Source organism: Lactuca saligna, chromosome 4 (genome assembly GCF_052625555.1).
Source record: "Lactuca saligna cultivar CGN05327 chromosome 4, ASM5262555v1, whole genome shotgun sequence".
Classification (NCBI taxonomy): domain Eukaryota; kingdom Viridiplantae; phylum Streptophyta; class Magnoliopsida; order Asterales; family Asteraceae; genus Lactuca; species Lactuca saligna.
In genome coordinates this window covers 2,298,160-2,323,454 of record NC_136420.1, presented here as the reverse complement: position 1 = coordinate 2,323,454, position 25,295 = coordinate 2,298,160, and the positions used below count along the sequence as shown (strand labels likewise).

General features: G+C 36.4%; 1 protein-coding gene across 3 annotated transcripts; it reads left to right on the top strand.

Annotated features, from left to right (window-relative positions):
• The first annotated feature begins 1,407 nt into the window (after positions 1-1,407).
• LOC145041044 (MADS-box protein FLOWERING LOCUS C-like) lies at positions 1,408-25,054 on the top strand. Of its 3 annotated transcripts, none has more exons than XM_078988949.1 (7): positions 1,408-1,731; positions 23,145-23,205; positions 23,396-23,457; positions 23,528-23,627; positions 23,834-23,875; positions 24,156-24,197; positions 24,636-25,054. In XM_078988949.1, the coding sequence occupies exons 1-7, from the start codon at positions 1,538-1,540 to the stop codon at positions 24,753-24,755; spliced, it is 621 nt and encodes a 206-aa protein (XP_078845075.1). In that variant the 5' UTR covers positions 1,408-1,537; the 3' UTR covers positions 24,756-25,054. The 3 variants fall into 3 exon arrangements, with proteins under 3 accessions (XP_078845075.1, XP_078845074.1, XP_078845076.1); XM_078988948.1 differs by having other exon boundaries at positions 1,409-1,731; positions 23,124-23,205; XM_078988950.1 differs by having other exon boundaries at positions 1,409-1,731; positions 23,124-23,205; positions 24,156-24,224; positions 24,636-24,753.
• Positions 25,055-25,295: the final 241 nt, after the last annotated feature.

Sequence of the window (25,295 nt, the reverse complement as noted above, 5' to 3'; positions counted from 1 at the left end):
TATATAAGTCTTACGAAAAATTTTGTAGGCACTTCGCTACAGATTTACTACGGATATCGTTGTAGCTATTTTCCTACGGAAGAGGGGTGTAGAAAATTCCGTATCAAAGGGCCTACGGATTCCGTAAGGACCCTTAGCTACAAAGAATTTTACTACAGAATGGTGTCGTAGAAATTTCCGTAGTTAATCACGTTTGCCTACGGAATTACATGCTTTAGCTACGGAATTTTTCCATAGCTAAATCTACTTTTTCTTGTAGTGCACTAAACGGGCCAAGATAGCATTTTTACAACTTAAAACACCTTAGATCTTCTAAAAGGACAAATCATATGGTCTTAGAATAGCCCAAACTCATCAAGGCCAAGAAAAAGGGACTTAAGCACATAAAACTTCCCATGGCAAGATCTTAAGGAAATACAAATGAAGGTTAGAGCTTCATACCTTCTGGAGCTTCCCAAGGAGGCAAGGATCTCAAATCTATATGCTAGCTTCCACACCAATGCTCCTCAAAGAACCTTCTTCTTTCGTCTACACACCAAGAGCATATACTTAAGCTCAAAACACACTCAATGGCTAGGGTTTGCCAAAAACGTCACAAGGAGAGGGGAGGCTGAAAAGGTGAGGAAAGTGAGACTATAAGGATGATTATATAGGGGCTTATCCCTAAAATTTAGGGTTTCCACACGTAGTGAGTACACCCCACGTACATAGATGTACGCCCAACGTACTAGGACGCGCCCTAGTACGCTAAGTGTACACATGGCGTACTCCCACTTCTTCCAAAATTATAAGTTTGCCACTAGGGCTTCAAATGGGCACTTTCTTCTACTTAGGGATTGAAATGCAATATAAAAAATATATCAAGGTTGATTTTAAAAGTACCTAAACATGGGAATGTTACAATTTCAGATAAAGTTTAGACAAGAAAAATTATTTATATAATTAAACTTATTTGCATGTTGATTACAATTCATAAGTTTTAATTTTTTTATTTATATAAATATTACATTTTATATGTTTATGGTATACGAAGTCTCATAAATAAATAAATAAATAAAACATTAGCACAAAAATATCTCATAAATATTATTTTAGAAAGAAAAAAGTTAAAATCATGAAGAGCTTTTTTTAATTTTGTATATTATATTTGACACAAAAGCCAAAACCTAACTGTTTGGAATATAGAAAACAGAAAAACGCAGAAAATATTCAAATACTGTCGATTACGAAAAAGGTGTGTATCAAATATCAAGCAGTTAATGTTATTTCTTTTCCTTGGCTTGCCGACATTAAACGACAAAATAGTATTATGGAAATAATTATTAAAATTAGAAATCGTACGATCCTCGTCAACAATTTACAGGTCATGCTTCTTTTTTTCGGTATAAACACATGCGATTCGATCGGGTTCATAAATAAATAATACAGAGATAGAAATAGGGATAAGGCATTGCTAGGGCATACATATATTTACCATGAAAGTTAGGTCTAGCTACAAGATTCGTCGTCGGGTCGGATAGATAATCGATCAATATCAATGGGGAGGAGAAAGCTTGAAATAAAGCGGATCGAAGATAAGAGTAGCAGGTTAGTGGCGTTTTCGAAGCGGAGAACGGGATTAATAAAGAAAGCACGACACCTTTCCGTGCTCTGCGATGTGGATGTCGCCGTCATCGTATTCTCCGCCCGCGGCAAACTCTATGAATTCTGCAGCAGCGCTAGTAGTAACAGGTGACTTCCAGTACTGTTTGTATCTTATTCTTCGGCCTGAATTTTGAATTTTTGTTCCTATATATATATATATATATATATATATATATATATATATATATATATATATATATATATATATATATATATATATATATATATATATATATATATATATATATATATGCGCTCTCGATCGTATTTCTCTACACACGCTGTTCTGTAGGGATCATCACCTTTAGTTACAATCTGTGTATATATATATATCATCTCCGTACTTCAACGAGATCTCTAGCTAGCCAAATTATGTTGATTCGATTTTTCCTGGGGTTTTTGTCAATTGTCATGTCCTCTTTCTAACCTTGCTTGCTTGCTTCCTTCTCATTTCCATTTCTGTTATGATGTAGTAACGACACGAACTCTTGAATTACTTATTGTATTACTAGCTCTTTTTGTTCATTTATAAAAAAAAAATTGTCTATTAACGTGAAAAAAGAAAATTCGTAAAGATTTTACGTACTTTCAGTTTTCAGGAGAATCGTCAGTATAGAAGTGGACACAATCCTAGTCCCTAGATCTCAAAAAACTTAAGATTTCTAGAGCACAAGTAAGCAACCAAAAAAGCAACTATTCTCAGTACAAGAGCATTAGAAAGCTTTTCAAATTAATAAGCTTTTTATTTATTTATTTATTTTTATTCCAAATAAGCACCAGGTCAACAAAACTAAAAACTTAGAAGTATCTCCACACCACTGTAGTAACAAAAGCTTATTTATGGGTTCTACGTATCTACCAAATTGAAAGGTTTCATGTAATTGAATTAAACATTATAATTATGAAAAAGCTCCATATGATAAGCTTGTAAATTTAAAAGTAAAATGAAAGCCCTCGCAATAGCTTGTTTAGCATTGAGAAGCTCATTTGACTCAAAAAGCTCCCCAATAAGGTCGTGTTATGGATGTCTAGCGAATCCCATCTGCTTAATTTATTAATTAGTGTGCCGGGGCCGCATGATTATAAATTCATAGAAATTAAGAGATAAAGAAACAGAAAAACATTAAAAAAAAACTTAAGCTCACTTGTGAGATTTCTGAGACTTTGCAAGTCATGCTTTCTAAATAAAAGCTCCTACTACCATCACATAAGTTTTGTTTTTTTTTTTTTTTAATATGAAAAACCTTATAATTAATAAGTCTTTGAATAAGCTATATTGTAATTACTCTAAGTTTTTGTATAAGCTCTATTGTGGATGCTATATTTGTAGTTGAATTTCGATTTCAAATGAACCATCACTTCAACTCATGCACGAACATCTATCCAATAAAATATTTATATTGTAATAATAAGGAAAGTCTTAAAAAAACAAACACAAGAACTTCCCAACTTGAACAGTTTATTCACTATAAACCAGTTTGATTATACATCAACTTACATCAGAAACCTTACTACAATAACCCTCTCACTCAGATGAAAAGAGTAAGAACAAGATTGAACTTATTACATACAAAATTATGAAACCCTAATCTGAGAAAACCCTAACACAAAACGAGAGGAAATATGAGAGAAAATATCTTTTAATCTGATGATGATCTCTCCCAAATGACAATGACAACAGATTCAACATTAAGTATTTTGGATATATGGAGCAACCCACAAACCATCAAACTCCGCGCATTAACCTGAATCATTCGTACCTGCATAAAACTTACACAATCTACCCACAAATAACACAATCATACACAATGCACCCTTTAACAAATTAATTTTAGTTTGTTAACTTTAACACCCCTCCCCCCCCCCCCCCCCCCCCCCACCAACTGAACATTAATTTAATTTATGATTTATTATGTTTTAAAAACATTTATTAAACCAAGTGTACTAGAAATATATTCATGTTGAGAAGATCCAAGAGCTTTAGTTAAAACATCAGCATTTTGATTTAAAGACTCAACTCTATTAACTTTTATAACACCATTTTCAACCTTTTCTCTAACAATATGTAGATCTACTTCAAAATGTTTAGACCTTTCATGAAAAACTGGATTTAGTACAAGTTTAATTGCTGATTCATTATCACAAAAAATATTAACTGGATTTAAACCAGTTATTCCCAAATCACACAGTAATTTTAAAATCCAAATAATTTCACAAGTTACAGCACCTAAAGCTCTGTATTCAGATTCAATGGAAGAACGAGAAACAGTACTCTGTTTCTTGCTTTTCCAAGATACAAGAGAACCAACAAAATAAACGAGATATCCTGTAACAGACCTTCTACTGAAAATACACTTAGCCCAATAAGCATCAACAAATCCAATAAGACTAAGAGAATCATTTTTTGTTATATGAATTCCTTTCCCTGGACAATCTTTCAAGTACCTTAATAGTCTTAATGCAATATTCACATGAGACTTATAAGGCTTGTGCATGTATTGACTTAAAATTTGGACAACATATGAAATATCAGGGCGTGTCATAGTTAAATAAATCAATTTACCAATTAGTTTTTGAAATTCTGTAATGTTTACCACATAATCAAAGGGATCTAAATCACATTCCCTCTTAATAACAAGATTAGGTTCCAAAATAGTTTTAACAGGTTTGCAAGCTAGCATGCCAAACTCTTGTAACAATTCCAAACAATATTTCCTTCGATTTAGACAAATACCTTGATCAGTTTTAATTACTTCAATTCCAAGAAAATATTTCAATTCTCCTAAATCTTTTATTAAAAATTGAGATTTTAAAAACTTTTTAACATTTTCCAATTCATCTCTACAATTTCCAGTGATAATAATCTCATCCACATACACCAACAAAATAACTATAACATGTTTTACCTTTTTAACAAATAATGAGTAATCATTGATACTTTGTTCAAAACCAAATGAAGAAAGAGAAGAACTCAGTTTCTCATTCCATTTCCTAGGTGCTTGTTTAAGTCGATAAAGTGATTTAATCAATCTACAAACTATGTTATCCTTTTTTTGAATGATATCCTTCAGGAAATTGCATGTAAACATTTTAAGATAGATCACCATATAAGAAAGCATTATTTATATCCAATTGATATAATGGCCATGCATGATGAATGGCTAAAGTTAAACAAACCCTAACAGTAACAATTTTAGCAATAGGAGAGAAAGTTTCCTCATAATCTATACCTTCTCTTTGATTGTACCCTTTAGCAACTAACCTAGCTTTATACCTTTCAATTTCTCCATTTGATTTATATTTAATTTTATAAATCCAACGGCAACCAATAACTTTTCTTCCCTTGGGAAGATCTACAATTTCCCAAGTATTATTCCTATATAGAGCTTCCATTTCCTCATTCATTGCTTTTATCCATTTAGGATCTAAAACTGCATCACTATAGGTTTTAGGTTCGACTATTTTATTAAGACTAGCAACAAAACAAAGATTTTTAGAATTTAAAGCTGAGTAATTAACAGACCTCTCTATAGCATATTTATGTTTCCCTTCCACAACATAATCACTAAATCTAGAGGGCATATGAACAATACGTCCTGACCTTGTGACCCTAGAAAACTGACCATCAGAAGGGTTAGTATCAAATGAAACATTTTCCTCAGTCAATAAGGAAGAAGTTGGAACCACCTCATCAGATGAAGGCACATCTACCTCACCAGACTGGTTGCTGACATTAGAGGGAAAAGTCTCATCCAAGTTCTGGTTTGCACTAGCACCATTCAACTGATGGGCACCTCTCAATTCTTCTAAATCATTATTGTCTAGTAAAATAGTAGAAGATATTGACTCATCATAGGAAAAGAGATCATCTAATGAAACAGTAGATTTATCTGTTAAAGATGAATGCTTTAACTTGAAAGGAAAAACAGATTCATAGAATTTTATATCCCTGGAAACAAAAACAAGATTTGAATCAAGACTTAAAACTTTATAACCTTTTTTTTTATCAAAAGCATAACCAAGAAATATACTTTTATCAGCTCTTTCAGAAAACTTATCAGAATTATTCAACTTTGTTGCAAAACATAAACAACCAAACACCCTAAGTTTATCAAAAACAGGAGTAACTTTATAAACCAACTCATAAGGAGAAGATCCATTTAAAACAGATGTAGGAGCTCTATTAATTAAAAAAACAGCAGTTAAAATCACTTCTCCCCAAAATTTTAAAGGTAATCCAAATTGAAACATCAAAGATCTAGTAACATTAAGAATGTGTTTATGTTTTCTTTCAACAACTCCATTTTGTTGTGGATTGTGAACACATGAAGTTTGATGCAAAATACCTTTTGATTCCATTAATTGTCTCATTTTATAGTTCAAAAACTCAGTTCCATTATCTGACCTATCTGTTTTGATTTTAACCCCAAATTGATTAAACAAAATATTAAAGAAAACAAGAACACAACGATAAACTTCATCTTTTGATTTCAACAGATAAACCCATGTAGCTCTAGAATAATCATCAACAATGGTCAAAAAATACCTAAACCCTTTTGAGGTTGTCACTCTATAGGGTCCCCAAACATCCAAATGAATTAACTCACCAAGCTTAGTAGTAACATGTTGACTAACAGGAAAAGATTCTCTAGTTTGCTTTGCCTTATGACATACATCACAAGGTGGCAATACTTCATTACTGAAATTTAGTTTAGTTCTTAGAGATCCTAAGGCTTGATCAGAAGGATGACCAAGTCTATTATGCCAAGTTAATTTGGACACACAACACATAGACACAGAATGATTAACACTACATGAATTACTTGAAGGTACACTATTTATGTAATAGAGACCCCCAGATTCTCTACCATTCCCCACCATCTCCTTTGATTGTAAACCCTGAATTTTATAACTATGTTCATTAAAAACAACCTCACAATTACTATCTTTCCAAACCTTATGAACAAACAACAAGTTAACATTAAAATCAGGAACAATAAAAACATCAAAAAGAGTCAAAGAATTGAACATATTCATATTGCCAATTTTTTCAATTTTAGTTGAAGTACCATTAGGATGACTAACAAGAAGATCTAGTTTAGACACATCCACAGTGTCATGAAGAAGAGACTCAGAAGCAATCATATGCAGAAGTTTCCTCATTAAGTTGTCTATCACCAATAAGTTGTAAGAATTTGAAGTATTGCTCCTTAGTGAGCTGATGAAACTCTGATTCCCCATTAGAATCAAGGGAACTAGACGGGATAGCACTCCCTGAGGTAGTAGTATAGGAATTGGCAGAAATTTTTTTATTGAAGCCATTCTGATTATTAGACTCATTCCTTGATTTAAAATCCTTAGGATAACCAATTAGCTTATAACATTTCTCAATTGAATGACCCTTAATTCCACAATTTTTACACTGAACATATTGAGTTTTATTTTTATTAGTGTTATTGAAACCAGATCTGTTATTAAACCTGCTATTAAAAGAAGCAGGTTGAGACTTAGACAAAGACTGTGAAGACTGAAGAGAAAATAAGGATCCATTTATTTGAATAGATTCTTCTCTTGAAAGAATAGAAAATGCAGTTTTAACATTAAGTAAAGGTTCCATTAGTAAAATATGACTCTTTACTGGACTATAGGACTCATCAAGTCCAGATAAAAACTGCATAAGTTTCATGAGATAGAATGATCTTTTAGCTTGATTGAAGCCTCACAAGTGCACTCAGTCAAACTAGTAAGACCATCAAATTCCTTCTACAAGGAATCAAGTTTATTAAAATAATCAGACAAAGAAATTCCATTATGTTTAAGAGTATTAATCTGTTGATGTATATTAAACACAACTGAACCATCTGACTTATTATATGTTTCAAAGAGATTATTCCAAATATCCTCAGCCACCTCAGAGTAAGCTTGACTCTGATATATAGAGTCAGAAATAGAAGATAAAAGCCAGGAACATACAATAGCATTAGCCTTATCCCACTTAGATTTTTTGACTCATCAACATTAGTTTTCTTAAGAGAACCATCAATAAATCCAAGTTTATTCCTAGCTTTGAGAGCTTTAGAAATAGAACTCTTCTATAACCTAAACATTTCATTTCCAGTTAACTTTGTAGTAACTATTGAAGTAATAGCATTATCAGATGGGTGAATATAGAGAGGATCATCAAAATTAATTGACTCATCCTTTCTACTTCCACTCGGTGTAGAACCAGGATCACCAGCTGAAGCAGGGTCACCGACCATTTAGTCAACAAGATAAAGAAGCAAAAAATAACACCACAAACAAAATAGACAACAGTACTGATCTAATGTCCAGATGGTCACCAAGTATGTTAGGGCCCAAGACAATCAGTACAGTGTCAAAAACAATTATAATGCAAGAACCTAAAAAATTAACTGGTGTATGCAAGACAACCAGATCAACCAATCAAAACAATGTTAACAATCAAACAAGAAAAAAAAGGAAACAAGAAAGTCCTCACAGAGAGTTGGAAGGAACTACAAATAATCGACTCTCTATGTCCATTCTCTACTAGGGTTTATCAGTGATCAAACCCGACCCCTAGAGAGTTATTTCAGACTAGAGATTGATCGATATGATAGAAGTTTGAAGACCGACAGAAGCGAAGTCCTAATACCCAAAGTGTTTGTTTCACCTTCACTTATTACCTTCAAGGATCCAAAACAGTCTCACAGTACTAGGATCTTAAACAAAAAATATAGAAATGGAAAGATCCACACAAGAACAGAACCCTAGATCAAACAACAACAAGAATGATCTACACAAGAAGGGGAATCAGAAAATACCGTTATGAGATTGACGATCTGATGATGGAAACCACAATCGAGCGTCTAGAACAACAAATCGGAGCCTGAAAGCTCTAATACCATCTTAAAAAACACAAACACAAGAACTTCCCAACTTGAACAGTTTATTCACTATAAACCAGTTCGATTATACATCAACTTACATCAGAAACCTTACTACAATAACCCTCTCACTCAGATGAAAAGAATAAGAACAAGATCGAACTTATTACATACAAAATTATTAAACCCTAATCTGAGGAAAACCTAACACAAAACGAGAGGAAATATGAGAGAAAATATCTTTTAATCTGATGATGATCTCTCCCAAATGACAACAGATTCAACATTAAGTACTTCGGATATATGGAGCAACCCACAAACCATCAAAGATCCGCTCATTAACCCGAACCATTCTTACCTGCATAAAACTTACACAATCTACCCAGAAATAACACAATCATACACAATGCACCATTTAACAAATTAATTTCAATTTGTTAACTACCAAATGAATTTTTACAGAAAGGGAATAGGAAATGGGAGACAAAAAAGTTTTTTTTTAATCAATTCTAGTATTAGTCTTAATTTCCTAGGGTTTTTGGGAGACACACCCAAAAATTGCCAAGCATCGTGTTTTGTTTTATCATCATTAAAATTATAAAGAAATTTAAAAAATGTATTAATTAGGATCTATGAAGTTGGTTGGTAACATCTCTTTATTGGTTCAATATAAGCAACAAAGTCACATGACTTGGGATAAATGTTAATGGAAATCAAAGGTTGATATGATCGATACCCCAAACCCAAAGTTTATAACCCAATAACATAAGGACCAACTTCAAACCATGGTGCAAATTAAGATTGTAATGGGTTCATGATTCTTGCTTTATATTCATGTGAGATTGGATTATTAAAAACTCTTCACTTGAACAATAGTTGAGGTCCGCTCCAAGGATCAATACTTGAGGAGATGCATGAGTCTCTAACTCATCACACTTTGATGGCTATTGCTTTGATAAAAACGTTGTAACAACCCTAACCTACAATTATAGATTAATTTAGATCAACTTATACCCATGGTGCGTGGAAGTTATAGGTAGCCCACAATCTAAGGCTCACAAGAGGCTAGCTGCTACCAGTTCTTACTTTGTGTCCATGTAGGATGGGTTATTATAGCTTAGATCCATGACCTTAACTTGATTTGTTAGAATTCATAGATTTTGGAAGATATTTTTTTGTAAAATCTTCTAGGAAAAATAGCATACGACAAAGCACATGGTTGGTGAAGTTTGAAAAACATGTAATCATGGACAAATGTGTCAGCTAGCTAGCATCATGGTGATCACGAAAGGGACACGAATGATGGTGCACTATAAGGCTATATATTATATGGAGTGACAAGGGTTGCATACGAAGTGGTCTTAAAGGGGATGTCTTTTGGGCAGTTTATGTTAGGTTAATTCTAGTTTATAGCCGTTGGAGGCTCATTTGAATAAATCTGATATGGTCCTCTAAAGACCATGTCTTTAGGAGAATAAAGTGGCATGTGGCCACGCTCGTTGAAGCATTTGTTGATGCAAGTTTCTCGGAAGTTTTGTTAGTAGCTAGCAGTATTTAATCTCCTATTATGTATAATCAGTTTTAATGCATCACGAAATATGGAACTGGTTTGTGCTCTAAACTCACTCTTTCTCATTTATAGTTTACCGTGTAAGTGTGTGTTTTTGTTGTGAATCATCAAGATCCTAAAGGCTCAATTCCAAAAGTTGGTATCAGAGCTTTCGGGTTCACAATCAGAGCTTGGTGTGAGCTTTACTAATGGCACTCATACAATCAAAGGAGAACACGAATGGAGGTGTACCACTCCAATACCCAATGTTGTCACCCACGAACTACACAACATGGGCAATAAAGATGGAGGCGTTAATGGATGCCCAAGGAGTATGGGAATCCATCAAGCACTGAGTTGGCGTGGCTGTTGATGAAAAGAAAAGCAAAAAGGCTCGGGCATTTATTTTCCAGGTGTTACCTGATGACGTGATTCTTCAAGTTGCACAAAAGAAAAGGGCAAAAGAAGTATGGGATTCACTGAAGAATCGCTACTTGGGTATTGATCGGGTTCAGAAGGCAAGAAAGAATGCACTCAAGAGTGAGTTTGATTCTTTAAGAATGAGGGAAGGAGAAACGATCGATGAATTTGTAGGAAAATTAAGTGGGATAAGCTCAAATTATGTAAGCCTTGGTGAGAGCCTAGCCAACGGAGTGCTAGTTAGAAAACTACATGACTTTGTCCCAGACAAATACATGCAACTCATTGCCTCCATTGAGCAATACGCCGATGTAGACGACATGTCGTTCGAAGAAGCCATTGGAATACTTAAAGCTTACGAATCCCATTTAAAACTTCGATCGGAAAACACAACGACCGAAGACAGCTTGTTACTGACTCGTTCAGAGGGTCAAGGTGGGCAGAAAAATTATGGGAAAACCTCCGGTGGGAGGGGGCATGGTTCTTCAAACAACGAACGTGGAGGACGGAACAGTGGACGAGGAAGAGGCAACTCACATGGAAGAGTTGGTCGGGGTGGTTACCAGTTACGAGACAACAACAAAGAAGGATGGAGGAACCGCGATAAGAAGCATATTAAGTGCTTCAACTGTGACGCTTTCGGTCACTTCGCCTCCGATTGCCCTAATCCAAAACGTAACGAAGGCGATGTTCATCTCACCCAAGCACAAGAAGATGAGACAACACTGCTACTGACAGTGTATGGAGAAAGAGAAGAAGTGGTACTATTGAACAAAGATAAAGTATTTCCGAACAACCACAGAATCGAGAAGGATACATGGTACCTAGATAATGGTGCCATCGATCATATGACAGGGGAGCTGAGCTATTTTGCAGAGCTAGACGAAACATTCACGGGTGAAGTGCGATTCGAAGATGGATCCAGAGTCTACATAAAAGGAAAAGGGACGATGCTACTTAACTGCAAGAACAAAGAACAACTAATTATTGCAAATGTTACTACAGAACGTTTACAACATTCTAGCTCTCCGTAGTAACATTCTCAGTTTGGGGGCAAATGACAGAAGGATATGGCATCACAATGAAAGAAAACTTTTTGAAGGTGTGTGACAAATACAAGAGACTCGTGATGAAGGTACAACGCTCACATAATCATCTATACAAGATCTTACGGCACACAACCCAACCCGTCTGCCTTCATGCAAAACTAGATGATAAGGCTTGGCTTTGGCATGCACGTCTAGTGTTGGCACACGCCCTTTAAAACACACACAACACACACTTATCAAAACTACCGATGTGCACTGAAGGTACTTTTCTTCTTGGGTTCCATTAATTAAATCAAAGATATGCCTTATATAGGCTTACAAACTAGCAACAAATAAGAAATCGTGGAACATAAAACAAGCAATAAAATACTATCTACTAAGCCATTACTACCTAAGGAACCGGTACAAGGATTGACCCATATTCTTAAACCCAACGTGTCCATTAAGAATTAGTCAATTAACCTTATCCTACATTTCTTTATTCAAATTTTGCATAAAGAAAATTATGGACCCAAATTACCCTTAAACAACCGATTAAATCCAACAATCACCCCCTTAATCGGTTGTTCATACCATTTGTTCAAAACAACCTTTAATCCCTTTTTTTCATCTTGATTCTTGACCTTTCCCGGACACCCAACCTCCACCTCGGTCACGTCCAAAGTCCTCACCCAATCACGACTTTTTCCGGAAACCGGACCTTCACCTCAGTAATGTTCAAAGTCTTCAATACCCGGCTGTTGTTTGTCACAACATAGAACCTGTTTGCGCATAACACTTCTGTGACACAACCTTCTTTCACCGATCAAGAAAACAAAGCCATCCGCTTTTCCCGTCTTCTTTCACCTGCAAAACGAAACAAACCTAAAGCCACTTGCTTTTGACAGATCTTTTCTTTTCATTTTCTCATGAAACTTCGTTAACTCTCTCTATTTTCTCGGTGACATACCCACAACTTACCGCAGGAAGAACCACCGTTCATGCCTTCATAGCCAATAGCACAACCATTGTATTCTTCACCAGTGAAAATCATGAGCAAAACACCTCAAAGCATCCTCACGATTTCCTTCATCTCTGTTAACTCCCATCGCATGCTATACCGAGAAGCACAACGACCGACTTCACCATCATCACATCTTGTTTCAACCGGCAAATCACCACAATAAATTGCAGCCGCCTGCTGCACAAAACATTGTTATGCCATCTGTATCAACTAGAACCTCCAGTCGAGAAGTTGGTGCCAAACACCATTTTTCCTTTCTTGTGATAGCCCCAACCTTTTCCGATCCAACCCGTTCTTGGAGTCCTTTTTCACAGTCACGAAAACAATCCCCTGGTTTTTCCGTTTTCCTTTTTCAGCAAACAAGCCAAACCAAAACAACCCACATGTTTATGATTTCTTCTGCATGTCTTTCCGCTTCTAGTTAGGCTCCTTTTAACACTGAACAAATTGATCAAGGATGGAGAATACACCTTTTCGGCTACTTACGCCCCTTCAATGCAACCGAGTTGCGTTCTACATCTACCCTGCAACAGAGGGCCCCTTTTCTTGAAATGACTCTCAAACCTGCACCTTAGCTCTGATACCAAATGTTGGCACACGCCCTTTAAAACACACACAACACACACTTATCAAAACTACCGATGTGTACTGAAGGTACTTTTCTTCTTGGGTTCCATTAATTAAATCAAAGATATGCCTTATATAGGCTTACAAACTAGCAACAGATAAGAAATCGTGAAACATAAAACAAGCAATAAAAAACTATCTACTAAGCCATTACTACCTAAAGAACCGGTACAAGGATTGACCCATATTCTTAAACCCAACGTGTCCATTAAGAATTAGTCAATTAACCTTATCCTACATTTCCTTATTCAAATTATGCATAAAGAAAATTATGGACCCAAATTACCCTTAAACAACTGATTAAATCCAACATCTAGCGCATGTCAATTTTCGTCTACTAGAAGCCATGGTAGAAAAGAGATGGTACGTGGTGTACCAAAGATAAAGCATCAAACTCAAGTCTGTGAAGGGTGTCTTGTAGGAAAGAAAACTCGGCAGTCATTCCCACAAGAGTCTCAATGGCAAGCAAGCATTCTATTAGAGCCCGTGCATGCTAATCTCTATGGCCCGATATCACCACAGACGATAGCAGCTAACAAATACTTTCTACTTTTAGTGGATGACTACAGCAGGTATATATGGGTATTTTTGTTAAAACAAAAGTATGAAGCATTTGAAGCCTTCAAGAGCTTCAAAGCTCAAGTGGAAAATGAAACCCGATACAATTTGAAGGGTCTACGCACAGATCATGGAGGAGAATTCTTGTCAAAAGAATTCACAGAATATTGCAACAAGAAAGGTGTAAGGCGATAGTTGACCACTCCATACTCTCCTCAGCAAAACAGAGTAGTGGAGCGGCGTAATCGAACCATTCTTAGAGCCACAAGGTCACTGTTAAAGGTAATGGAGGTACCAAAGATGTTTTGTGGAGAAGCAATACGTCATTCTGTTCAAATTTTGAACCGGTTCCAACGAAAGAGCTGAAGAATAAAACCCCATATGAGGCTCTGCATGGGAAGAAACCAACGTTGGATCACTTTAGGGTTTTTGGATGTGTGGCTCATGCAAAAAGACCAACAAAATAAACTCTCCAAGTTAAGTGATCGTAGTGTTTCTCTAGTATATGTTGGATCAGATCCCACTATTCTCACTCACAAACTAAAGAAAATACACTCTGTTTAATATATGAGAAATATATAGAGAAAAGAAGTGTTCTTGACTCAGAAAAACTGCACACTTTATTCAATAGATATGAGACTATTTATAGCTAGTACATGCTAAACTCTAGGAGGAAATAGTAAACTCACGTGCGCACCTTTCTAGCAACCATCAAACTTTCTAATCCTCCCTATTACCTGGTCCTTCATTGACACTTTCAAGCTGCTACCATTTATTTAATTCACTAGATAAACTAAATACTAAAACACTACTAAAATAACAACCTAATTTCTTTTCGTGCTTCTTGCTTTCTAACATAGAACTTACTTCTGCTCCTTGCTGTTTTCTAATCACCAAAAAAATTGTTATCACTTCACCTTGCTGCTTGCTTTTTTCTCATCTTTCTCAGTTAAGCATGTAACCAACATCTTTCTTTCTTTCTTTCTTCTTTCTTTCTTTCTTTCTTCTTTCTTCTTTCTTTCTATCAGCCTTCGCTACTATAGTAGTTAATCTTCAATTCTTCATTCTTCTTTCTAATTTGCTGTTGTGCAGCGGTCTTTCTTCATTCTGCTACTAACCAGGTATGACCCTTCCTCTTGGCTGTAACTGAGTACTTCTTGGTCTACAAAGCTTCTGGGGTTTTCACTTGACTGAACCCCTTCATTTTCTTCTTCTCTCCATTCACCATTTTATCTGCTGATCTCACATGTTTCTTATTTTTCGTTCTCAGCCCTGCAGGCAAGGGCTGCTACTCCTTTCTCGACACCGACTCTCAAAATGCTTCAACCTGCTCTGATACCAAATGTTGGATCAGGTCCCACTCTTCTCACTCACAAACTAAAGAAAATACCCTTTGTTTAATATATGAAAAATATATAGAGAAAAGAAGTGTTCTTGACTCAGAAAAACTACACACTTTATTCAATAGATATGAGACTATTTATAGCTAGTACATGCTAAAGTCTAGGAGCAAATAGTAAACTCACGTGCCCACCTTTCCAGCAACCATCCAACTTTCTAATCCTCCCTATTACCCGGTCCTTCATTGACACTTTCAAGCTACTACCATTTATATTTAATCCACTAGATAAACTAAATACTAAAACACTACGAAAATAAAAACCTATCAAGATTATAACCCAACAGTATATCTTGACAATGAACCTGAGAGTAAGACTATATAGTCCAAGTAAAAAAAGAAAGTATGTGGCTAGATATGTTGTTTTTGATGAAGCCATGAAATGGAAATGGGCTGGGAGTCAAGATGAAACCCATGTGTTCGGTCAAGATTGGGTTGGGTTTCCAAGTGAAACCTCATATGTTGAAGACGGAGAGAACCATGTGCTAGCCCAGGATAAAGAAGCCCAAGATGGAGATGGAAGCCCTAGTCCTCATTACGACTTATCGAACTCCTCAACACCACCATAGATGCCCACTACTCAAGATAATTATGCTTCAAACGCTCCAACGGCTCAGGGATCCAATACAACATCCATGTCATCTGATCCAAGACCAAGCAGATCGACATATGATGATACACCGGTTAGGGGTTTTCGAAAACTGAGTGATGTAATCGATCGTTGTACACAGTTAGAAGATGAAGATGAAGAACTTATGTTTGCATGAGAAGAACCCACTACTTACCTAGAAGCTGCAAACGATCCAGTTTGGAGAGAACCCATGAAGAGAGAGAGAGAGAGAGAGATTGAATCCATCATTAAAAATGATACATGGGAATTGACTATTCTTCCTAAAGGCCACAAACCTATTGGATTGAAATGGGTTTACAAAGTAAAGAAACATGCAGAAGGAAAGCTTGTCAAACACAAGGCCAGGGTAGTTGCAAAAGGCTATGTGCAAAAGAAAGGTGTTCACTTTGAGGAGGCTTTTGCACCGGTGGCTAGGTTAGAAATGGTGAGGGTGATCTTAGCATTGGCAACAACTGAAGGCTGGAAGGTTCACCATTTAGACGTAAAGTCTGCTTTCCTTAATGGTATATTGCATGAAGAGGTGTATGCGACTCAACCTGATGGGTTTGTTATAAAAGGGAAGGAACACATGGTGTATAGACTGAAGAAGGCTCTTTACGGGCTTCGTCAAGCCCCAAGAGCATGGAATGAAAGACTGGATAAAGTGCTGAAAGATATGGGTTGCTCTCGTTACCCTCAGGAGTATGGTGTGTACAATATTCAGAGGGAAAGAAAAAATTTGTTGGTTGGTGTGTACATGGATGACTTGATAGTAATCGGATCAATTAATGAGTTAATTGCTACCTTCAAGAAACAAATGAAGAAAGTGTTTGACATGAGCGATCTGGGTTTGTTGACCTACTGTCTAGGGATCGAATTAACACAAAAGGAAGTATCATCGTAAGTCAAGCTGGGTATGCTGAAAAGGTGTTACAAATTGCAAGGATGGGGATTGTAATCCAACTAAATATCCCATGGAACCTAGATCGATTTTGAAGAAAGATGAAGAAGGTGAACCGGTAAATGCCACAAATTATAGAAGACTCACTGGAAGTTTAAGGTATTTAACTCACACTAGACCCGATCTTAGCTACTTTGTGGGTGTCATGAGCAGATACATGGAAGCTCCAAAACTGTGTCATCTTAATGCTTTAAAGAAAATATTAAGGCATGTTAAAGGCACAAAGGATTTTGGACTTGTATACAAGACAGGTGGAGATAAGAAGATAATGGGTTTTAGTGACATCATCCTGTTGGTTATCAGGCTACAAAAATGATAAAAAAAGACTACACAAATCTGTTACAGGGGCAAGAGTGCACACATAAAATGTTGCTGAATTGCCTTTTATTTGACACACTCAAAGCAAACTACAAACTAATTGCAATTTATAGACTCTATCACATTAAAATTTGAATTAAAAGTGCTTTAAGACTACCAAACTATAATTGAAAATTTTAACTACCAGGTTAACCACAATGTGGTAACCGATTATTTTCTTTATTCCATTAAACTCAAATTCAAATTAGAATTAACTCTAATACTCTCCCCCCTAATTCTGATTAGGGTCTTCAGGCTTCTCAACTCCCAGAAGACTTTTCATCTCAACAAACTTCACCCGGGGTAATGCTTTGGTCAGAGTATCTGCCCGTTGCTCTTCTCCACTTATATGCTCCACACAAATTAATCCATTTTCCACACACTCACAGATGAAATGGTATCGAGTCTCAATGTATTTGCTCCTACCATGGAATATAGGGTTCTTCATGAGCTCTATTGCAGATTTGTTGTCTATATATAACTTGACCTTTCTAACCTCCTAGCTGGTCAATTCCTTTAATAGGTTTCTCAACCATAATGCTTGACACGCCGCTAATGTTGCTGCCATGAATTCCAATTCACAGGAAGACAAAGCCACAGTCCTTTGCTTTTGTGAACTCCATGTGACCAAATGTCATTCCAGTGGTACCTTTTCCATCATCACGATCCATCCCGTGACTACTATCACTATAACCCACCAAGTTTCCATCTCCTCCTTGTCTATACACAAGAACATGATTAACTGTACCCTTTACATAACTCAAAATGTGTTTTATTGCCTTTAAATGACTTTCTCTAGGCGACTCCATGTATCGACTCACCACCCTAACTGAGTAACTAAGATCTGGCCTTGTGTGTATCAGGTAACGTAAGCTCCCAATGAGACTCCGAAATTTTGTAGCATCCACTCTTCCTTCCTCTTTATTCTTAAGTAAGCTTAGTTTTGGTTCCATTGGATATTTTGCCTCATTGCAATCTTCCATACCTGCTGGTGCTAGTAATTTCTTTGGATATCCCATTTGATTGATTGATATACCTCTTTTACATTGTTTCACCTCAACTCCAAGATAGTAGGTTAGCAACCCCAAGTCACTCATATCGAATACTTTCTTCAATTGATTCTTGAATTCAGCTATCTTTTCTTCACTCGTACCTATCACAATCAAGTCATCTACGTATAAACCAACTATTAGCACTGCTTTTGAGTTTTGAAGTTGGTACACTGTCTGTTCTTGGGGGAACCTGTGAAAACCCATATCCTTGAGTGTTTTGTCGAGCTTAACATTCCACGCTCTTGGAGCCTGTCGTAGCCCATAGAGGGCTTTATTTAACCTGTAAACCTGATGTTCCTTGCTTGCAATAACAAACCCGTTTGGTTGTGAAACATATACCTCTTCTTTTAACTCTCCATTTAAGAAAGCAGATTTCACATCAAGATGGTGAACTTTCTAGCCTCCCATTGATGCAAGAGGTAGGAGTACTCGAATTGTCTCCAATCGTGCAACGGGCGCAAACACTTCATCAAAATCAACCCTCTTTCGTTGCACATACCCCTTCGCAACCAACCGGGCTTTGTATTTTATTACTTTGCCTTCCGAATCTTTTTTAATTTAAATACCCACTTCAGTCCAATGGGTCTATGTCCACGTGGCAAATCTGTCAGATTCCACGTTTTATTTTTTTCAAGTGAGCCAAGTTCAGTTTTCATTGCTTCTAACCAGTTTCGATCTCCTGTTGCTTCCAAATAGGTGGAGGGTTCTTCACCAAAAAACATTAGGTCTACTTCTTCATCTTCAATGGGGTGAGTTTCAGCATATGTTTCAGGTAGAGATCGAAACCCATGCACAGGGGTATTACCAAACATGGAAGGGCTTATTCCTTGGTTGTGCTCAAAAGATGCATTTGAAAAATCAAACGTAAGAAGGTTCGAGTTTGTTTGATTACCTATGCGCGTGCTTGTTGGTGTCGCTGAAGGAGTAATCACCGGAAACTGGAAAAAAGGATTTTCTTCATCACCCGGGTTTTGATACACTTCTTCTCCATATGTCGGTGAATTAAAAAAACTTCTTAAATACCCAAATTGTTCACCTTGCTCATTATTTTGGGCTTCAGCCCAATTCCACTTAACTTTCTCTTCAAATATGACATCTAGGCCCACCATTATCTTATTCTCTTTAGGGTTGAACAATCTATAAGCCTTGTTACCTGGTTCGACCCCCAGATACACCACCTGGATACTTCGATCACTTAGCTTAGTTAATTGATTTGATGGCTTCTTCATGTGTGCAAGGCAGCCAAACACTTTTACATGTCCAAGTGTAGGTTTTTTCCCTTCCCACCCTTCATACGGTGTCATGTCCTTTACTCCTTTCGTTGGCATTTGATTTAGAACATACACTACGTGACGAACAGCCTCCCCCACAATTTTTTTGGCACACTCATAGTCTTCAAGAATGATCTCGTGGCTTCAAGAACAATCCGATTTTGACGCTCAACTACACCGTTCTGTTGGGGCGAATACGGTGCAGTTAATTGCCTTTTAATGCCTTATTTGCTGCAAAATTCTGAGAAAACTTGGGAGGTGAACTCCCCTCCCCGATCTGTCCTGAGTACCTTCACCTTGTATGGACTCTCATTTTTAACCTGAGCTTTAAACTTCTTGAAGGCTGCAAAGACTTCGTCCTTTGATTTGAGCATACATACCCACATGTATCTGCTAAAGTCATCGACCATTAGCATGAAGTTTCAGTTACCTGCCAAAGTTTGTGGTGTTATCGGACCACAAAGATCAGCGAGAATTAGCTCTAGAGGTTTACTTGCTCGCCACATAGCTTCTTTTGGGAATGGTTGTCTGATTTGTTTCGCGACCAAACACCCATCGCAAAGTTTAGTCAGGTGTTTTATCCTTGGCACACCTTCTACTAACCCTTTTCCAACCATTGATTCCAGAACTCGAAAGTTTACGTGCCCCAACCTTGCATTCCATAGCCAAGCCTCATCATCAATACTAGTTGCCATACAAATCGGTTGTGAAGTATTGAGGGTGATCTTGTACAACTGGTTCTTGGACCATTGTACCTTCATTATCAATCTTCCATGTTCATCATGAATTCATAGATATTGATGCAACATCTCAATCTTGTATCCTTCTTTTGTCATCTGCCCTAGACTCAGGATGTTACAATGCAAAGCGGGAACGAAATATACGTCTGGTACAAGTATCTGATCACCATTCTTGCACTTAAACAAGATTGTCCATTTTCCTTCAATCTTCACTTTAGAACCATCACCAAAACGCACCTGTCCAGTCACCTTGTTATCGAGTTCAGCAAAGAAACTTCTCATGCCAGTCATATGATTACTGGCACCATTATCCAAATACCAAAGGTCTTTACCACTGTTGTTCTGTCCCGGGAACACTTTGTCTTCATTTAGTAACACCATGTTGTGTGACTCTTCCCCAAGGATACTCAACAAAAGTGATTCTGGTTCATCATCACGATTTTGAGTTTGAGTCAAGTTTACTTCATATTTTCTTTCCTTTAGAGCTTTGCATTCTGATACATAGTGACTATATTCTTCACAGTTATAACACTTTATATGACTTTTATCCCTTCCTTTTTGACGATTATTGTGTGAGCCATGAAACTTTGTAAAGCTTCCACGACCACCTCTGCCCCGTGTACTTCCTCTACCTTGTCCACCACTTCGACCACCTTTGTCATGATGTGATGTTCCACGTCCCTTACCACTCGAGAAGGAACCCCCATTCGAAGCCTTTTGATTGTTTTGACTTTCTGATAGGGTGAGCAATAAACTTCCTTCCCTGGTTGTGTTATTGCTTCGAAGTTTCAGCCGATCCTCATAGGCCTTGAGCCTTCCTAAAGCTTCCTCAAATGGCATCTCATCTACATCTGAATATTGTTCAATGGATGCTACTAGTTGCAGGTATTTATCTAGGACGGAGTCAAGTAGCTTTTTTAGGAGCACACTATCTTCAAGAGTTGTGTCAAGACTGTTGTGCTTTGAGATCATTGCACCTAGCTTTCCTGCGAACTCATCTATAGACTCCCCGTCTTTTATCCGTAAGGCCTCGAACTCACTCTTGAGAGTGTGCAATCTTGCTTTCTGAACTCTATCAGCCTCGAGGAACCTTGTTTTTAAAGAATCCCACACCTCCTTTGTTGTCTTCTTCTTTGTCACCTGTAACAAGATGTCTTCTGGTATTGATTGGAACATATAAGCCTGAGCCAACTTGTTCTTTTTTTCATCCACAGCTTCTCCCCCTGCTGGTTCAATGGATTCCCATACTCCTTGGGCATCCATTATAGCTTCCATTTTGATCGCCCACTTGGTGTAGTTCGTGGGAGTCAACATCAGACATTGAAATGGCACTCCACCATTCTCTCTTGTAACAAGTTGGTTGGATGATGACATGGATTCATAATGGATATATTTGGGCATGAACCGAAAGCTCTTATACCAAGTGTTGATTATCAGGCTACAAAAATGATCAAAAAAACTGCACAAATCTGTTACAGGGGCAAGAGTGCACACATAAAATGTTGCTGAATTGCCTTTTATTTGACACACTAAAAAAAATTACAAACTGATTGCGATTTATAGACTCTATCACATTAAAATCTGAATTAAAAGTGCTTTAAAACTACCAAATTATAACTGAAAATTTTAACTACCAGGTTAACCACAATGTGGTAACCAATTATTCTCTTTATTGCATTAAACTCAAATTCAAACCAGAATTAACTCCAATACAGCCATGGAACGGATTTGGATGATAGGACGGGTACAACAGGAACCATTTTTTTCTTATCTGGAAAAGCTGTCACCTGGTCTTCACAAAAACAACAAACAGTGGCATTGTCTTCATACGAAGTTGAGTTCATGGCAGCAACGGAAGCTGCATGTCAAGCACTGTGGTTGAGAAGTTTAATAAAGGAGTTGACAGGGTGGAAGGAAGAAGCAGTCAAACTCTTTGTAGATAACAAGTTAGTTATAGCTTTAATGGAGAACCCTGTTTTCTATGGAAGAAGCAAGCATATTGACACCAAGTTCCATTTCATACGGGGATGTGTTGAAAGAAAGGAGATACAAGTGAAGCATGTAAGTGGAGAAGAACAGAGGGCAGACTCTCTAACAAAAGCTTTACCACGTGTGACATTTACAGAGATGAGGAACTTGATTGGAGTTGAAAGCATTATAGCTTAAACTCAGAATTAAGGGGGGAAATGCGTTAGGTTAATTCTAGTTTATAGACATTAGAGGCTCATTTGAATAAATCTGATATGGTTCTTTGAAGACCATGTCTTTAGGGGAATAAAGTGGCATGTGGTCACACTCGTTGAAGCATTTGTTGATGCAAGTTTCTCGGAAGTTTTGTTAGTATCTAGGAGTATTTAATCTCCCATTATGTAATAAGTTTTAATGCATCACGAAATATAGAAACAATTTGTGTTCTAAACTCTTTCTTTCTCATTTATAATTTACAGTGTGAATGTGTGTTTTTGTTGTGAATCCTCAAGATCCTAAAGGCTCAATTCCAATAGTTTAAGGGTAAAGGAAGTTGATTGTTGGTCACTTCATTGGAGAAATCATGAACAATGAACATTATCACCTAGTACAAATGACATCATCTACGATAAGTGGTAGGCTGGAACGACCTATAGCTACTAGAAATCTAGAATGAAGGAGCATGTTTAGTAGTATTATATTTGGTTTAATGGATGCCTAACTTTGGTTTGCTTAGGATGTTAAGTTTTTTCTATGAGCTTAATGTCATGCTTTTAATCATGGGCCAAACAAAGTTAATAAAGTTAATCCATGACCAAAAATGGAAAGGTTTACATTAGGTCCACGAAAAGCTTTATATATGTTTGGCAAATTCTGGAATGGTTGCGTTCTGATCAAAGTTATATGATCATCCAATTAGGGTATTTGAATTCCTTTGCTTAATTTAATTCAACATAGAATTAACTAGAATACATGCATGCCTGTTTGTTACTCGTTTAAATGTTCCCTAATTACTATGCATGCTCTAGTGTGGCACATCTTCTTGCTAGGTATGAGAAAAGCTGCCTTGAACCAGAAAGCGGGACCATCAAAGGAGATGACAAAGATTCAGTAAGCCATAACTTCTAAATGAACTACAACGTCTACATTGTGTTTAACACCATATATATATATATATATATATATATATATATATATATATATATATATATATATATATATATATATATATATATATACACACACACACACACACACTGAATTAGTGACTTAATGAGATGCACTATATATATACGTACAGGAAGTTCCACTGCAGTGCACAAAATTCAGAACATGTAAAGAGCTTCTACATGCGGTAGACAGGTAAAACAAGGTTAACCAAATAATGGAAATTGACATTATTATATGAGTAATGATCCAAGTTTTTGCACAGGCTTGTTGAAGATAATAATGCCAAGGAGCTCTCTGTGAATGACATGACACAACTAGAAGAAGAACTTCATGCTGCTCTTGTGGAAACACGGTCGATAAAGGTGATTCATCTGCTCGATCTCTAGCTTCTACTTTAATTCATCGCTTTTCTAGACTTTTGTTGCTACTTTTTGACTTGTTCCATTATTTTAAAGTTTTAAGGTTGAATATGTGATTCATGTAATGTGAAGTTCTCATTTCAAAAAGTTTTTTCCTCAACTTTTAAACTATGTGTATTAATTAACAGTAATTGTGGTTGTTCATGCAGACACAGTTGATGATGAACTACATATCAACTCTCCAAGAAGAGGTAAACTTCTACTTAAGTTTTTTTTTCATACAGACCTGGTCATGTTTAATTGGTAGAGTGCTAGCCACATAGTTAAGAGTCAAGTGGGAAGATGCTTTAAAAAATTGTAAACTGCACCACACGTTAATTGTTTGTATGATGAGGCTAATTCATCTGGTTAAATGCAAGGGTGTTAACGTTAAGATCATACGCATACATCCCTTCTCCTATTTGTTACATGCATTGAGATCATATATAATCCCCTACATGAATCTAATCAACATTTATGTTTGTTGAGCAGGAAAAGAAGTTAAACGAAGATAAGGAAGAAACAGTGAAGCAGGTAAGTCTTTTGCAACATTTTCCATAGGTAAATTATCTAATTTTCTACAATTTATTCAAATCTAAATGATTGCTTCTGGCCACAAATATCCTTGTTTAATATTTTACCATTAAAGGGGGCAAATCAATCATTGATTTACTTACCATGATGCCTAATATCATTTATTTAACTATATGCAGCATAAACTCTTAGATCTTTCTCGTTTGTATATTTCTTTGTTTTTCATTTCCAAGTTAGTTTTCATTTATTCTAGTTTTTGAAAGAACGATTGCCAAAATTTCATGTTTCGCTACATACAGTATATGTTGGGAGTGTGTTAGTATGTCAAAATATTGTTTTCCTGTATAATTAAATACATCATTTCAATTTTCAAGTGAAACTATATATGATAATGAAATAGGTAGCCTAACCGAGCATACATGAATGTTTGACTTCCAGATTGCATCAATGGAGCACATGTTTGCAGGTATTGATGAGGGTGGAGGGCATAACGACCTTGCAAATAACAAGATGAATTTGCCCCAACATCTTCTCACTCTCTCTCTTTTTAAAGCCTAATAAACCTTTTCGACTCAGTAACCTTAATTAGTTGCTTCCACAAAGAATTTGATCCTTGCAAATTAATCTGATCTTTAGAATGGAGAATTTATATAAGAAGCCAATAATCCAATCATTGTATAATATATATTGGACTCATCTGGCCTTGTGGAGTGTATCGATCCTGCGTGTGTATTTTGAGTGGGGTTAGTTCTGGTAAATGGGGCAATTTACAAATAGTTTATAGAGACTCCGTGAACCGTGATCAAGTGTATTTTTTTTTATCGAATGTTATACATTTCATCCGGTTGGCGGTGACATATCCTTATCAGTGAAACTTAGCAATCTGTTCCCATTCGGTTATCTTACTGAATAGGCGGTCCACCACTGTTTAACAAAAAAAGAAAAGCGATCCACCGCTATTTTGTAACTATTTGTTGCTTAAACAAACAAAAAGAAAAGCGGTTATTTATTTATTTAGGGCGGGTTTGAATTACGGATTTTGGTTAATTTAGAGTAATTGAACTATAATTAAATTGCAGTAAAATTGCATTATTTAGT